General features: G+C 34.8%; 1 protein-coding gene across 1 annotated transcript; it reads left to right on the top strand.

The window, feature by feature from the left end:
- The first annotated feature begins 138 nt into the window (after nucleotides 1–138).
- LOC132698142 (uncharacterized) lies at nucleotides 139–17,151 on the top strand. Its single transcript, XM_060664048.1, has 3 exons — nucleotides 139–396; nucleotides 10,838–11,074; nucleotides 16,852–17,151. Exons 1-3 carry the CDS (start codon nucleotides 333–335, stop codon nucleotides 17,073–17,075), a joined length of 525 nt encoding a protein of 174 aa, XP_060520031.1. The 5' UTR covers nucleotides 139–332; the 3' UTR covers nucleotides 17,076–17,151.
- Nucleotides 17,152–18,381: the final 1,230 nt, after the last annotated feature.

Genomic DNA, 18,381 nt, shown 5'->3' with positions numbered 1-18,381 from the left:
ATACATTATATATTATATCATTTATATTCATCTAGAAAAGTCCACTAGCACGTGTTTCGCTCGGCGTCGTCGTCAAGGTACGCGCCCCGTGCAACGACGGCGATCGATCCAAATGACGTCACGGTTTGCCAGCGGAGAGGGAGAAAATGGGATGACGTCATCGCTCAATCGTCTTTCCTTCGTTTCCGCGTTAAATGCTGCACAAATAACTGATCGTATACAACACGTATGTGTGATAGGACATGTTTTTAATGTTGTGAGGAGGTGCTGACACCGCCGCTAGTTCTTATGGTGTTGGGCAGGTTTAGGTATTGCGGAATTACGTAACGAGGATGTTCACAAAGGGGCTGTTTCCGGGTATACTGATTACGGCGCTAAGTTTTGCGTCGGTCAAATGTAAGTATGTTTTTTGCGACGGTAGTATAGTATTAAACCACCAGAAGGGGTGATCCGGTTATAGTAGATTACCTAACGGGTCCAGGTAGTGTAATCGATCCATTTTGCACGGAAAATCCTTGAATAAAATCAATAATTTGGAGAGACGTGTGTAATTGTTTCCGTAATATTTGCTGCCTCTTGATCAGTACGGGTACCTATGTAGTATATTGAAGATAATAATATTAATTAAAATTTGGTTCAAAATTAATCGCCATAACTTAGAAATCGAAATTATTCCAAAATATAAGCGGGCTATATCAAGAATGCACATAAACAAAGTACAGATCAATAGGTTATCTCAATAAAGTGATGATTTCTTTTAACGTAAGTTCAAAGACCCCAACTCTAAAGACTCAGTCACGAAACTACTTGCCGATGTAAAAAAAGAAGTCGAACTGCGATTCGCAACGTACACAGGAATACCTTCCAAACAAGATTTTACAGCCTAAATGAGCAGAAGCAATATCAATGAAAATATGAACAATATATTTTTAGTTATACGGGGTGTTTATATTTTGTTCGGTCCAATTTGGATTGCAAAAGGTCGTTTTTTTGTATGCTTATCCGGCTCAACAGGTTCTTCTATGTCAAAGTGACCACCGTGATATCTTTCAAACCCCACAAAAATATATTTTTTATTAATTTAGCTTTTTCTGTTCATCGGTAAAAGCAGAGATAAAGATCGTCTGTGACTGATATCGACCGATGTCGGTTGAGGTTATGTTGCGAAGTCTTCAACATCCCGTATGCTATTCTTAAATGATTACCGGTGAGAAGGAACTCGTCTCGACTCCCTCATATCAGGGTGGAATTTAAGAAGTGTGGTTTCATTTTATTGCTTTCTGGAGCTAAACTAATTACGCCATCTGCCGCGAATTGTCATCGAGCCTCCCTAAAAGTGGAAAGATTAGGTTCATGCGCAGTTCCTTGATTGAAATTTCTATTTAATGTAATGTAAGAAATGCTGTCCAATATGGAATCATGAACTGGAACTCGCTGGAGTTTTAATGAAGGATTGGACCATTTTTTGGTGTTTAAATTTGGGAAATTAGCAATGTTTGTAACTAAAATGATTCCGGAACATTTAGTGGTTTTAGTAGACTAAGTAATATGTACGATATTTGGAATTATTAAACTAATGACAACATAAATTTGCCAACACTTGCAACATACTTTTTTGGCTATTGCCTTTTCGAATGTGTAATTTTCAGGACTTATCTAGTTCTAAATAAAAATCATCATCTTAGTCACAAAGTAAATTATCTGATTATTTATATAACACTCCTCATGTATCCAGCAACATACAAACGAATCGCCTACCTACATGCATTCATTAGTAATCATTGACCACAGAATATCACTTGGACAGTACACTCATAGTACAAATGACATACTTTATTATACACAGAGTACCTAGATGAAGTAATAATATTTGGCAACGCGGCACTATAACAAACTTTGCCTCGTTTACCGCTGTCACTGCTTTCCCGTTAAAAGATGCAGCATTTCATTCATCGGAATACCAGTCTGCTACCGTTACATTCAAATGATTTAGCAAAATTAGCAAATTAATTATGTGATAGATTATGCTGATGACTGGTGACTACATTCTCAGTATCTGCGATGCGACGCTTGCATCAGAACGTTATAAATATGTGTACAATGTGTTTTGTATTTCAATTCTCCTTGTAACGGCTTAATGAATAGCTCGTAGCTCTGTAAAACATTAAATTAGTCAAAGTCGCGTCATCCAAAACGAACCAGAAATCACTCTCGCAAAGAGCGCTACACAAGAAAGATTCCAATAGGAAGAATAGGCTGACGACTAAGAGAAATTAAGGTTAGTGCCCAAAATTCCTATTGTTCTCCTTTCATCTTCCCTGGTTAGGACGGTGGAAATAATTTTAGGATTCTTAGTTTTAGGTTTAATTTTAAGAAATTTCAAAATCAATTAAATTTAAGAATGGAGATAAAGACGTCGACAATTTAAGTGAGTTTTTTATTTCTTTAAATTTAGTGGAAAATAAAGTAGAAAATAGTCAAACCAATTTAAAAATGAATTCTAATCAATCAAATGCAGGTCTAAATTACATTTTGTTAAAAATGTTTATAGACACTATTATGTCATATAATGGTGATCCCAACACTTTAAATAGTTTTTTATCAGCTGGAGATTTCCACAAATTATTTTCAAAACAACATTCACCACAATCAAAATTTTAGAATTAAGCATGATCAAAATCATTTTACTCCTCAAACTAGTAATTTTCCCAAAGGTCTAATTAATATGCCTCCACCACGCGAAGTTCCAAGATATTTTCATACAAATAGGCAAGTTTTTGGCTCACCTAAAAACGCTTTTAAACCGACAGGTCAGGTAAACCCGAACCTATGTCAAGGAGAACAAACTATTCCATACCACTTCAAAATAATCAAATTAACCATTTTAAACCTACTGGTTCTAAAAATTTCATTTCTCAAGAATTATCGAATCAACGAAAATAAAGCTGTACAAGCGGTGTTTGAAAATGGATATATTAACCAAGAGGAATACTCTGAAAATATTAAATTTGCAAATAAAGTTGAATACTTTAATAAAACTCAAAATTTTGACGAACATGCTGAAATCGAAAATCAAATTTCTCAAAATTTTACAATAACTAGCCAATGCGACCCAACGAAATAACATTAGAAATATTAATAATTATTATGAAAAAACTGTTGATTGGGAGTTACCCATTCAAAAATAAACCTAGATTTTCTGTTTATTTAAGTCAAAACTATCAAAATGAAATCATTAAATTCTTTTTAGATTATTGCCTGACATAGATTTAAATAGAGAACTATTTGTTTTGTTACCAAATATATTCAAAATCCATGGTTATAAATTGGTAATATCCAAAAGTCTTTTAACTGGCTCTACTATTGACCAAATATGAAAACTGACTTAATTTAATATATTAATAATTGCCAACAAACAAAATATGACAGACATCCTCCAAAATTAAAGTTTGCGTTGACATCGACCCCTTCGGAACCATTAGAATCCATTCATATGAATACTTTTTAATATGTAACGTAAAATTTCTTACAATTATAGACGTATTTTCACGGTACGCAACAAGCTTATCTGTTAGAACTCGCTTGCACAGCAATTGTTATCTTAGACGGTCTAGCGACCTTTCATCACGGCGTACCTCAACAAATAACGAATTTAAAACGTCTTTTAGATTTCTGTACATTGCATAAAATTTGCAATCAATTTTACCCTGGTAATTCTAGTATCTAGTAACAGTCAAATAGAGAGATTTCACTGTACTCTTATTGAACTATATAGGGTACTAAAATAAAAAAAAAACCTAAAGAAGCCCCTAAACATTTAATAAGATTTGTAATTATAGGTTACAATTCATCAATGCATAGCGTAACAAAACAAAAACCTTTTGATATCGATTTAACATTGTAAATAATTACATTGCAGATAAAGCAGAAAACCTACCTGAAATGAAACAAAAGACAAAGGTTTACGCAACTGACAAAATAGCAAAACGTAGTAAAAATAAACCCCGAAGAAAACCTGTTGTTGTAGAACAAGATATTGGTAATAAAATTATCACAAAAAACAAACAAATAATTCACAAATCTCAGATCCAGAAAGCTAAAGCTTTTTCTTCTTCGCAGGTTAATGAACCGGCAGCGCTGTTCCTTTTTGCAGTTACGGTATTATTAGTGATAGCGAATAATGATATTGAAGTTATCCCAATCAAAACACCTCTTCTAAACTTCCGCTTAGGACATGCTCGAGTTATTCAACTTCAACATACATTTTTTTGCATTTTGTAGAAACATCTCCACTATTTAATCAATTACGTAATTTAGAGTACGCTTACATAAACATAATTATCAAAATGTACACTATATTAATGGAAAAAAAAAGTTACGTAATAATGCAAACATGGTAATAACCGTACAAAAAGAGGTACTGTAGGTCAATTGCCGCAATAGCTTTTCAGATGATGGACAAAAATATGATAGAATTATGGCAGAACTTGTCCGTAGTAAACATTCATCTGACATCCAACTAAAAAAGTAAACCTCTTTGATTCGGCAGCTGATCGATAACTATGATGACGCTATAACACTTCTACAGAAAAATCAAGAAATTATTAAAAAACATATAGACATTTTTGAATATAATTCAAATAAAACTATTACTGACGTTACTACTACTTTTTAAAGCTCAAAATACACTAATGCAAATAATTCTAAATTGCCAATGTTTTATAACATTTTTAGATAATTTAGATGATGCCATTACATTTGCGAAATTAAACATTACTTCCTGCAGTAATATGAATTGGAATTGGAAATTCTTAAATTGATTATTCTCTATGGTGATGATCAAACTTTAATTTTTGAAAATCAAAATAATTATTATCAGTTAGCAAACTTACAATTTAAATTTGACAAAGATAAAATAATTTTTGCCGTGTTAAAGAATTTTTTGAAATGTTCCACCGATTCCCAGTACTCTGAAATCGCTCCTTATTGTACCTAATTTACCCTACCTAATATTGGGCACTGACATGCAACAATATCAACTTAGCCAGCCAATCGGTGATTGTGTGACAACCCTTATTAAATATGCCGAAAACAAGAATTGTCCCTTAGTGAATGTAAATGTTTCAACGGATATAATAGATTTGTCTTGATAATACCATCGGAACAGAAACTTACAATTTATTACATTACATTACAAATGAATTATCCAAATAAAGAAAATAGCCTTTATTGAAGAAGCTTGCCTAATCGATGTTCCGTATAATTGTGGTATAAGTACCCAAAATACTGAGCTTTGGAATAAAGACAAACTCACAGCTACAATCGATTGATCTTAATACAATCAAAAAACTACGAGAAGCTGCTAAATCATCGATCCCCCCCGACATTGGTTATGAGATTCATTCAGTCACTTGGAGTCTCGCCACTTCAATAGGAATGAGCCGTTTGCTGCAAAATTCCAAGAAAATCAAGCACGATCAGTCTTCCGAAAACAACCCTTCGTCCCTGTTGTTGCTAGCTTTAGCATTCCCAGTTCGCATAAGAACGTTGTAAATGTGTGCAATGAACTTTGCATTTCAAATCTCCTTGTAACGGCTTAATGAATAGCTCAAACCTCAATTGCCTAAATTAAGTTTGATTCTTTATATAAACATTGTTGTAACGATAAATTGGTTAAGGCTTTCGCGGCTCGTTGATAAGCTATTATCTTGATTCGGGTTTAAAGGCCGTGGTCGATTGGAATTACTTCCTAACGTTTCGCTAGCACGAGTGGCGAGCTTCTTCAGAGGTCCTTCCATCTCCGATGTTGGACGTAGACTGACGATTTCTCCTGCGCAGGTTGTATTTATGCCGATTGATGGTGGGCGGGGCTTGTTCCGCTTCGGTTGGTCTCGGGATATCGATCGGTATTTATGGAACACTTTGAGGAAAAAGCGATCGAGACCTCAGAGTACAAGCCAGCAACGTGGTTCCGGTACGTGGATGACACCTTCGTGATTTGGAAACATGGTATGGACAAGCTCAACAACTTTCTGCAGCATGTCAACAGTCAGCATCCCAGCATCCAGTTTACTATGGAGACTGAAAATGACCAACAACTTGCATTCTTGGACGTACTAGTGAGGAAGCGAGGTAAGAAGCTGGGCCACACAGTTTACAGAAAACCAACCCATATGGACAGATACCTGCATGCTCTATCCAACCATCACCCAAGTCAAAAGTATGGGGTTATCAGAACCCTGACAGAACGAACCCGAAGGATTTGCGAACCGGAGAACCTCCAGATGGAACTTAAACACCTAAAAACTACGTTCGAGGCAAATGGCTACAGCAAGAGGGAGATCGAGAGATCAATGAACTCAAGATCATCACGGGATACCGAACAACGACCCTCCACCTCCCACGCATATCTGCCGTATATTCCGAGTGTCACCGACATGATTGGCAGAGTATTGAAAAGACACGACATCAAAACAACCTTTAAGCCTACAAAGAAGATCCAGCAGACCATCAGGTCAGCGAAGGACAAGAGGGGCTCACTTTCAGCTGCAGGAGTCTACCGCATTCCGTGTTAATGCGGAAAGGTCTACATCGGGACTACCAAGAGATCAATGGGAACGAGACTTAAGGAGCATAAAGCAAGCTGCAGGCTAGGACCTACAGAGAAGTCTGCAGTAGCTGAACACGCACTGGGCAGCGGGGAACACAGGATACACTTTGAGAGCTGTAAGTTACTAGCATCGGTCAACGGCTATCACAACAGACTAGTCAGGGAAGCCATTGAGATACAAAAACACCCACACAATTTCAACCGAAAGGAGGAGACCCTTAGACTCAACCAAATCTGGAACCCGATCCTTAGGAACGCCCGAGCAGTACTGATCGATATCCCGAGACGAACCGAAGCGGAACAAGCCCCGCCCACCACCAATCGGCATAAATACAACCTGCGCAGGAGAAATCGTCAGTCTACGTCCAACATCGGAGATGGAAGGACCTCTGAAGAAGCTCGCCACTCGTGCTAGCGAAACGTTAGGAAGTAATTCCAATCGTCGACGGCCTTTAAACCCGAATCAAGATAATAGCTTATTGTTGTAACGTGTTCTCTTTTCTAGATACGAGGTGTCAGTTTTTAAAATTAAAAAATTAAAATTCTTCATAACACTGGCATCCGAAAAAGGTATAATTTTGTCCTTTCTGTTTTTTTCTGTCTCAATAACCTAACACTCTCCCACAAAGAAAAAGTCAAATTGTTGTTGCTGGTTTTTTAAGGAACGCCCTGTATTTTTTTATATTTCGATAGGTCTTTTTTCTCTGATTTTAAATATGTTATATTTGTGGGAATTTCATCCATTACCTTGTGGAAGTGTCGGAAGAATTTTAGAAAAGGAGGTAGAAAAAATTATTTAAAAGTTTTTTTGTTTTTGATCTCTGCTTGCTCGGTATATTTATGTAGTCCTTGCATTGAAAGAACTTTAATATATTTCTGTATGTACACTATACAGTCGATCGCTAGTTGGGTGATACTTTCCGATTGTGTTTTTGTTTAAAGAAATAGAAAATTAGATATTTCTATAATATCAAAATACACTCTGCATTATTTTACCCTATGCCCTTCGGGTCATGGACCCATTTATTAAATTCGTTTAAAATCGCGCGTGCTTAATTAAAAACGACTTCGAGTAATTAGTGAATATCAATATTAGTAACTTTGTACAAAATTGACTTCAGATGTTGCAAATGGAAAGTAAAAGTGCCAAAAGGAACGTTAGACCATTTGTTGGAGACAACTATGGTGTGTGGAAATTTTGAATTCGAGGGATCTCATACGAACTAGACGCAATGCGAGTGATAGACAATGAAACACCTGATCCCGTTACTAAAGAATGGCGACAACTAGAACGTACTGAAAGTATTTTAGTGGAGTACCTGTGAGTACCTCCGGTTTGCAAAAGAAGAATTCACGATCAAGAAAATTTTTAAAAATTTGGATAAAATATATGAAAAAGTGTAGTGGGTCAATTGGCACTTCGAAATAGACTATTGAGTTTAAAACTCCCGGGAGATTCTTCAGTATTTGATGTCTTGAAGAAGCGGACATCTACTATTGACATTGGCGAACTCTTAAGACAGTTTTATAATTGCTATAGAATTGTTCATACAAAAGCAAGGACAAATGTTTTTAATGTGGAAGGTTTACTGTTTAACTGTCCAACTGATTAACTGTCCAGCTGAAACCAAGCGAAAACCAAAGTTTTGCATTTATGCTTGGACGTCAACAATACTTCGAAAACAACTACATGTATTTTAGATTCTGTTGCCTCAGATCACATTATTAATCGATATGGTGGCACCGATTAATGTTTAAGCGGGCGTGTTGGAATATTTATAAAAATGAATTTCAGAGATTCGTTGTTTTAGATCTCTGCTGCCTCGGGATGTTTAGGTTTATATAAAAATCACGAAGGGACTTCGAGGCGTCATGAGTGAAACTACTGTTTAAGATTATGCGTCCTGGTTTAAAGGCATTTTAAAACATGAGTATATTGGCAGTCGATCGCCACCTCCTTTTAAGAAACTGAAATTAAGTATTTGTATAATATCAAAATAAACTGTATATTCTTTTGCCCTTCAGTATGTGAGGTATTCAGTGGAATAAAAAAGCGGTAAAAATGTTCAGTTATTGTACATACGAAATGGGCAATTACAATTTTTTTTAGTGGTACCGAGTTTTATAATCTCGTTTTCAGCGGGAAACTTTTTTATTTGGAAAATTTTTCGTACTATAAGCTTGCAAAGAAATGTGGTAAAATATATGAGGAAGCTAGTGGAAGGAAGGAAGGAAGAATAGAGTTTGAAATTTGATTTTTTGAATCATAACTTGGCATTGCGGGCCGTCTGAACGCGCTCTGTTAATATAAACATTCCGAAGGTAAATGTTTTCTCCGTGAGTTGGAAATTGTTTATCTAATCTAGAAATAATTTTATACTAATCGCGGATGCTATATTTAATAAAAATCCGCAAAAAAGGAATAAAGTCAGTTTGTATTAAAAAGTTGAATGTAGTTGAAGCCAGTTGGTGAAATTTATTCGATTTGGATGATGTTTTCAGACAACTAATAAATATATGCACAGGAAAAGTAGCCACAAAAATCTGTGCAGCAAGATTTCAACAACTTTCGTTCCTTCAGCACTGTTTCATGAAGATGATTCTGCGCGAACATCTGCAAAATAAGGAGAAAATGGATTTATATCCAAATGTATGTATGGTACTCATTCAGGAATTGAAGGAATTGAAACCTACTTCTTCTATGTCATTCAATGACTTGCGCACCTCTCAGTCTTCGAAGCCGAGAGATTAAGACGTGGTGAATCATCTGACATAACTGAAAGGTTCCAATTTTTAAAGATTTTCTCACATCATCCGCCAATAAAAAATCCTGTTTGAATGTTTTGAAGAAATCGTCTTTATCATAACCCCAGAACAAAGAATCAGAACTTTGGCAGAAATTCAGAAGTAAATATGAAGAGGCAGATACGCGGATCATTCTTCATGTCCTGGCAGAGAGAGACACAGAGACAGACACATAGTTAGGTCTATGGATACCCATGTTTTCAGTTTACTTCTGCATCATTACTTTGTTAAGGAGCAAATACACGACTTTAGACTATTTGTGGAATTGGAGCCTTTGAAAGATAAATTTTCCTTATCAATTCAGAATATAATTGAAAGTTTGGGAGAAACGAAAAGGAAAATATAAAATCTGAAAATTATATCGCCTCAGATATCATGGCTTATCTATGGCCTTCAAGTCAAACAAAAAATCATATAGATATGTTAAATGGTTTTGGAGTTATTGGAGGGTAAATTATTAATTCTTTTGAATTTCCGCATTTTTGTCAGTTTCTTCGATATTACACAAAAACTTAAAATTGCCCATTTCGTATGTACAATAGCCTAATTAATGATTTATTTGAGGTTTCATCGGGTTCTAAGTCGGTTTTTTTTTCAAGAAATAAAAAAGTTACTCCACTAATATTCAACATTCTTTTTTATCTCAAAGACCCATTGTACCTTCAAGTGTGAAATAGGATATCGATCGTTCTAATGTCTGATTTGCCTTCTTATGGTGGCACCGATCCGAGTAGTTCAATTTTCAATGACCCTTCCTCATAGATCTCTTTGGCTTGGCCGTTTTGACCCACCGCTGCGAGAGATAACCTTACAATGAGATCGTTCATGCAAACTGTCAATTATGGCGTCCGCTGTATGACACGTACCGCCGCCTTGCTGGATGTGGTTCAATTTTGGCAATTTTGGCCATTAAAAATTGGTAATCAGTCGGTCGGTGTTGACGGTAACCATTGTCGCTTTTGAAAAAGTACAAACCAATATTATCACCTGGGTTGGTGTCATCTCATTTAGAACAATTTTCTTTGTTAACACAGCCAGTAATGCCAAATAGGGATCCTCTTTGATTTGAAGTCTAGTCAGTGAACAAATTGTTTTTTCCATGTTCATGAACTTTGAGCTCTTGAGTCAGTTGGATCTTGTAAAGTCTGCGAAAAGCTGAATTCTTATGCGCAGGGAGGAAATGGTTACACTTTAACTCTCTCTTGCGTTCCATCCACTTTATACTTGCTTGTTTTCCTAATTGATTAAATGTTGACTCGTCAGTAAAAGTAAAAATTTCTAATTTTTGAAACCTGAACGATTTTTTTTTTCTTAAACATAAGGACGAAACTAAGTAAATTATTAGTATTAACATAATAATCATAATGTTAAGGTAATTATAATTAAATTATTAACACTAATGTAATCTATCCTTTGTGGTAGGCCGCGACGAGAACCATGTGGTATACATTTCTGATGAAATATGGAGGACGGAAACGCCTTTGAGGTGCTACGACTGCAACTCTGAGTTCGATCCTAGATGTGCCGACCCCTTTAACGACTATACAATAGGAATAGTTAATTGCTCGGAACTGAAACCCCCCGAGCATTTGATCAATTTTGACCAGCACCCGAACGACAAACTCAAGCCGACCGTGTGTCGGAAGATCGTTCAAAAAAGTAAGTCTCAACAACGTTTGTCCGAAATTGTACCGAAATGTTCGGAGGAACGGGCCTCTCCGCATAATATGTCTATGACAAATACGGAATGTCCCGTAGGGACTTTTTGCAAATATCTTATAGGAAATCTAGGCTATTCTCCAGTTTTATGATTTTAAATTATTGCAGAATAGTTCAGGCAGATCGGTAAAAGTCGTTGATGAAGACACCGAGAGCGTGCGTGTACTCATTAACTAGTAGTTCAACCGGATCAAGATCATAAAAGAAAGAGCACAGGCAAGAAATGCATTCCAGATTGTGAAATGATAAAATATCGGCCAAAATACTTGCATTTACCACTTTCTTTTATCCAAGAAAAATTTGAGAGTCTATCGAAATCCATACTCGCGCCAGGAGAAATCCAGAATAAGTATACCTACAAGTTTGTGTTATCCGTATAATTCTGTTGAATGATAAATTTGGTTAGTTATATTTTCGGTACTATATAACTTTTATTTTTTTAAAAATCTTCCACAGACTATTATCATATTATTTGGAAACCGCCTGGATTCCTCCTGGGTCGATTGTTGATAAGCTGAATGATAGACATAAAAGCGGATAAAGAAAAGGCGTCAACTTAAAAAATATTCTACATCATTTGCAGAACGCAAACTTAAATATGCCATTTAAACTTCTTTTTCACTCATGGCCCTAAGAAACCTGTTCTACGGTTCATAAACCAGGATTGCAGAGAAGGTCGTATTTAGTTCATTTCACTTCATTGAATCATTAAAAATTACTGGAATTAGAGTTAAAACACCTAACATCTCTAAACAATCAAACAATGTGAACCGCTCCTACACCATATGTCAATAAGTATGACACTATGGAAAAAAAGTTCAATTCAAAAAGTGGTTCATCCTAATATATTTAGGATTTTATTTATAGTATTTTTATGTATACAGGGTGTTTCGTTTATAAAAATTCCAATTACTCGCTTGATTTTAAGTATTTTTTGTAATTACATACGAAATTTTGAGTAGTTTCGGTTAGAAAAATTTTCCATTTTTCTGCACGTTTTTGGAAAAATATTTTTTTTTTACACTTGAAAACTAAAATTGGGAATTTTTATTGTGGATTCATGGAAGTGGTTAATATTTAATGCTTGGTCTATTTATGGAGAAAATATATTATATGCTCACAAAGAACCATCAAAAAAGTTTTTTCTAATTAACAAAACTTATATTTTTTAAACGGAACACCCTGTATTTAGCACTTTTATTGGGTTTGGGATTTAATTTTTTCAACTTTTATTATATTGCGGTGGTTTAGAAGTAATGGCCAATTTTCTGCTCGTGTATTTTACTTTAAAACTATATAAACCTGTGTAATATCCTACTCTAACAAACTGTAGTCATACAAGTTTGTTAGAATGGTTTAAATTTTCGTAATAAATTTACCTACCTCTTTAATACCTCTTGCCGCAGCGCAATTTATTTAAATACTTTTTCTACTTCCGTCTGTAAAATACCTAATTACCCACCGATCTAGCATGCGCGAAGCGTCACTTTACCACGTCAGTTTCGTTTCCCACGAATCCGAGACACTTCGGACATTTCCGGAATTTTACCGCACGGATTTGGAAACGATCCGATGTTTTCGGAGATAGTTCCCACGCTTTGAATTTTGACGTTCGTCAATTCTGACGGCCACGTCAGTGAATGTATTCGTGTTGTTTTGCGAAAATGTACCCAAAAACTAACGGTCGTAGAAAAAGTATAGTATGCAACACGTTCGGTAAACTTTTTAACTCACTCGTTTGTGCTCCACTCGTGAGTCAAATACCGTTTACCGCACTTGTTGCATAATATACTAATTCTAACAGACACTACGGTATGATATGGCCCACTATCTTGTTCCCAAAAAAATTGAAATATCTTTCACCATTCAAACAAAGTCATAAAATACCGGGGCTATTATTCGATCACTAATAAAACTAACACTAACAACTAAATGTTAAACAAAAACTGTGTATTTCTGTCCAGGCAACAATTTTCTTAGTTCTTTTTTTTTCCTTGGAAAAATAAGACGCGGTTAGAAATGCTATTGCGGAAATTAAAACGATACTACTTGTTTATGGGGGTTAGAAAACGTTTGGTAATTAGTAATATCTCCTATTTACATGCATTACTTGTTGATTTTATATTGAATTTAAATAATTAATGTTTAAAAAAAGCTTAAAATAAGATATTATATAGGTTTTAAAGTAGTGTTTTATTTTAAAAAAAGAGTTTTCTTAATTAGAAAAAACAATTTTTTATGGTCATTGTGACCACCCTGTATAATATATTTTTGCTATAGATAGGTGAAAGCATTAAATATTAACTACTTCCACTTCCAACACTTGTTTTTCCGCAAAAAAAAATTAAAATTTCATTTCACTCAAAAACTACTCAAAACTTTGTAAGCCATGTAATGACAAAAAATACTCAAAAACAAGCTAATAATTAGAATTTTTAAAAATATTTATAGCTTTCGATTAAAAAAAAAGTAGGTTACTCTCTTGGTAAAAGGGAACATCCTGTATACATAAGAATACTATAAATAAAATATATACTTAGGGTCAAACACCTTTTGTATTTAACCTTTTTCCTCTCAGTGTCGTACTTAGTAGGATGCAATATGCCTAGCTTTGAATTTCCATTTCCTTCAATCCATATGTTGAATACCTGCAATGCAATTAATTCAAATACAATCTAAAAAATGTTCCCTATTTTCAGGAAGTTACATACCTTTCTTTTAAATTTTTTGAGTGAACTAGAACGACTTTTGATACAATGTTGGCCCTTAATACAATCCATCCATTTAACGAATAGCTAAGTATTAAATTTTGCTTAATATCAGACTGTTGCTAAATTAAAAAAAAAACTTCTAGAGATCTCTTCTGTGAACTTGTACAATTTGATATTTGTCTTTTTTACATAAACATCAATACAAAAAAAATCCCCTAACAAACATTATACATACATTGTAAACTGTAACAAACTAGAATGCACTTACATTTTCATCCAAATAGCGAAATCTAAACATTTTAACCAGGTTATTATCAATGTTTGCTTGAAGGTGGTAGACAGTGGTTCAGTATTTTTTTTTAATTTTAATTATAAGACTGCTAGACTGATACTAGACTATAACGTTGACGGAATCGGGTGCAGTCAAGCGTGAGGTGCTGAGACGCCAACATTGGTACGGTCTATTAAGAGTTGCCATTTTGTAAGTATTTCCACGCTTGGATTGCTAAAGATGTTTCCTTTGCTTTTAATGAATACAGCTTCCTTAAACTTTACCCAATGCGGTTCTCTGTATACAATTTGAGCTTCGAACTATTTGATGTGGTGTTGTTTGGGCCATACAGTACAGTGGCACATTATCTTTTTGGAAGTCCATAAAGATGTGGTGGTTTGGTATGACGTGGAGTTATAATATTATTCAGAATATAGCGTCTGTATTTTTGCAGTGTTCGATAGATTCTTCCTTCCTGTTAAAAATACCTTTGTTTCTTTCGATCTTCTTGTATTTGATGTTGTTACTGATATATATATATATATATATATATATATATATATATATATATATATATATATATATATATATATATATATATATATTCTCACGTATTGATTCACGGATGGAAAAATGTGATGACACTATATTCCGGATCATCCGTTCGCTCGTTGAACTCCGACTGGAATCCTGCATCCGACTGGAATCCTGCAGACGTTTCGCCAAAATCTCACTTGGCATCTTCAATGCTCGCGCTCCGAAAACACTTCGAACACTGCCAGCCAGTAAATCTCTACCTATTTGACCTTGTGATAATACAGATCCTATTTCGAATGACCTTGCATCTGTCGTGAGAATAAATGGTTCTTCAAAATTGGCATATTGAAAAATTGGAGGGTTTGTTAAAGCTTATTTAAAATTATTAAAAGCTGGATGACATTATTCGTGAAAATTAAATGGTATTTCTTTTTGTAATAAACGATTTAAAGGTTTTAATATTTTTGCATAATTTTGATAATATCCTGCTAATCCTAAAAATGATTTTATTTCTTTGTAATTGATTTTTATTTTAATAACTAACAAAGGACGTTGATCAATTGTACACATTTGATACGGGCTGTTACATCATATTCTGGTAAAATTGAACAAAATTCTGAAAGTTTGTAAGGTTCAAATTTTTGTTCAATTTGTTGTTGGTTCAGTATTTGTTTCTGACATGTACTTAGTAGCTTGTGCTTGTCCCGTACGTCGTAGAGGTTGGGTTCTCAGTTTTTGTTCTTTCGTCGAAAGTCAGTCAGCTTTTTTGGTACCAGGGGTTCCACCAAGTGCTCCTAATCTGTACATGCCTTCTGATCTATGCGATGAATTTTCTTTTCATTTTTCTTCACAACTTCTGGGCTCTTTTGCTTCTGTTTTCCTTTCTAGAGTGTTGATTCTTCTTCGACAAACCTCACGTTCAAGTGAGTTGAAATTTTCTTGATTTTAAACACTAATTGCCTTGGAACATAACACAATGTTTAGACACTACTTTATTTAAACTGAACAATAATAAACGTATTAGAAGGTTTACAACAAATTTCTTTATAAAATAATAACCAAAAATACAAATTCAAATTTAAATCCACAATCAAATCCAATGAAATTAAATTTATGCGGTAGCTGGACCGTGGGCGTCGAAGAGTTCTAGAACGTTAAGGAATCACGCGCTTCTTGGTCAGCATTATTTAGCAGAATATGTAATACAATACTAATGACTTTGAGGTTCAATAATAAGGTTATCCTGACATTAAGATTGAACAGACTGAATTACTCCATATAACATGCATATTATGTTTCTTCAGTATCTTTTGAATGGACGAATAAGATATGCCAAAGTCATTTTTAGCGCTCGGAATAGGCGCATGTGGAAATACGTGAAAATACGCCGAAACGTTGGTTTCATTTTCTTCTAACAGGTTTTGGAACTTCTCTTCTTCGTAGATTTCGAAAATTTGCTTGAATTCTTTTAAACTCTTTCTCATACATTGGTGGCAAATTTAATTCGTTTTAATTGATTTTTTTTTTTGAAAATTAATTGCTCATTTACGTGCGAATATAAAATATGGGGTGTTCCATTTAAAATTCGCAAGTAACAGCCAATGCCAATGATAATTGAGCCTAATCTCACGAACGCCCCATACGCAATAAGTTATTTCTCATACTACATTATGTTAAAGCAACTTTATAGGGAACCGCAAACAAAAATTCAAGCGTTTAGCTGTATCGGTTGCGAAATAGCCATAACATAGTATATTATGCAACAAGTGCGGTAAACGGTTACATAAAAAAGTTACAGAATATTTCGCAGAAACTAAAATTGTAATAATATTTAAAAACCGAAAGTTGATATATGTTAAGAGTATATGTGACAACACCGCATGACCAAAAGTATTTTACATATGTAGCTGAAATTGGGTTATATAAGGAACCAGCATTTCAGGTTCTTACTGTAAGTCAGTCTGCATAAACGTATAATAGCCTGAATAACCCTGTATAAGCCTCGTAGCCTTAAAATTAAAATTAGTCTGCACTTGATAACGGGTGGTGATACCTTAGGCCTAAAAGATGAGTAAACATCTATTCCTTTTCTGTATCTATGAATGAAACTGAAGCAAATGAAACTAAATAAAAGTGTGGTTATGTGTAAACATGGCATGCGGTATAAGTTTGAAAAATATGTTAATTTTTATTTTTAGTTCAAGGTAAAACCAGGGTGATACGCGAATGCGGCTACATCCAAGACACATATGACGACAAGAACTGCGCCTTAAGATCCGGCACCAAGGACGTGCAGTTGATCTACTGCTCTTGTACGAAATCGCTGTGCAACTTGGGTCACGCTGCCATTCGACCGTCGCCGCTACTTCTAGGTCTAATTTTTGCCGTTCTTATGATCGTATCATTGAAAATGAGAAAATAAACGCCGAATTACTAAGGGTAAACTCTCGACTGGTGCTAATTCCGTCTGATTGGATGGAATTGACAACACTTCCGAACGATTCCGAGCAAATTTGACGTTAGGAAGTAAATTGGCTTAAAACACACATTTTTTCTCAAACTCAGTTTTTTTATGTGATTTTATGAAGTAGGAATATGGAAATTAATAATGGAATATCCATGTAGGGCAAATGTCCGCTCTTTGCAACGCTGACGTTCATTTTTCATAGCGTCACTTGTATGCGGTTTGTTCACGTAAACCCGGTTTTTCAAATGGTCCCAGAGAAAATTGCGCATCAGCATCAAATCGCAAGGAATCTCAGGCACTAACCGTACGTGACGCCGTCTTGCTGAAACCACAGGTCACTGGTGTCAAAATTAGCCAATTGTGGCAGCAAAAAATCAGTTGTTGTTTCCATGGTCATTTTCAAAAAAATACAGGCCGTTGATGCCTCCTGACCACAAACGCCACCACACAGTCACTAACTTTGAATGTAATGGATTTCGAGGACTATTTGTGAATTTTATGAGCTCCAAATGCGACAGTTTTGATTTTTTAGGGGATAGTCGCATATGATGGCATACTTAAATTAAATTCAAAACGACTTACCTAATTGAAACACAAATGAGTCGGTAAATTTTTCTTTCATAGCAGCAGCATTATACTTTATTACAAAACAATATTTCAACTGATTTTCGGAATTTACGGATTTTTCATATTTTATTTTTTTCTTGCGACGTGCCCTCCTGTTGGCACACAGTACTCAACCCATGAAACTTTTAAAAGTTTTGGAACAGTTATTTTAGAATTTTTATTTATTTGAACATACACTTACAAGATAGTTAAAAAAGTTTCAACTAATATAATACAATTTTATGAATGAAGCTCGCAGGTAAAGTACTTTTCCTTTCTATCCACCTGAGCATACTCTCCGTGGCACTTTGCGTTGCATTTTTGGCATTTTGGGATCCACATTTCTTCACTACGAGATCGTGAGTAATGTTCGTCGCAATATAAAGATCCTACGTCATATTTTCGTCATCTTCTAAATTACCAGTATTGCAGAATTTTGCTTGGTCATCTTGACAGTCTTCTTCTTTTGCTAAATTTAATTATACCTTGATGTGCTTGATGAATATAACCTAGAACTTGTTTTTGTTAAATAGGTGATATAATAATCCTACTACCTTTTAACAACAAATTTTCACTGAATGAAGTATCGTGTCGAAATTCGTAAACATGTAGATCAGTTTCCAATTTCTGCTTAAGGCATCCTCTATAATTAATT

Source organism: Cylas formicarius, unplaced genomic scaffold (assembly GCF_029955315.1).
Source record: "Cylas formicarius isolate icCylForm1 unplaced genomic scaffold, icCylForm1.1 PGA_scaffold_2__14_contigs__length_35257938, whole genome shotgun sequence".
Lineage (NCBI taxonomy): Eukaryota > Metazoa > Arthropoda > Insecta > Coleoptera > Brentidae > Cylas > Cylas formicarius.
The sequence above is the reverse complement of the archived record's forward strand: the minus strand, read 5'-3'. Positions and strand labels throughout refer to the sequence as shown.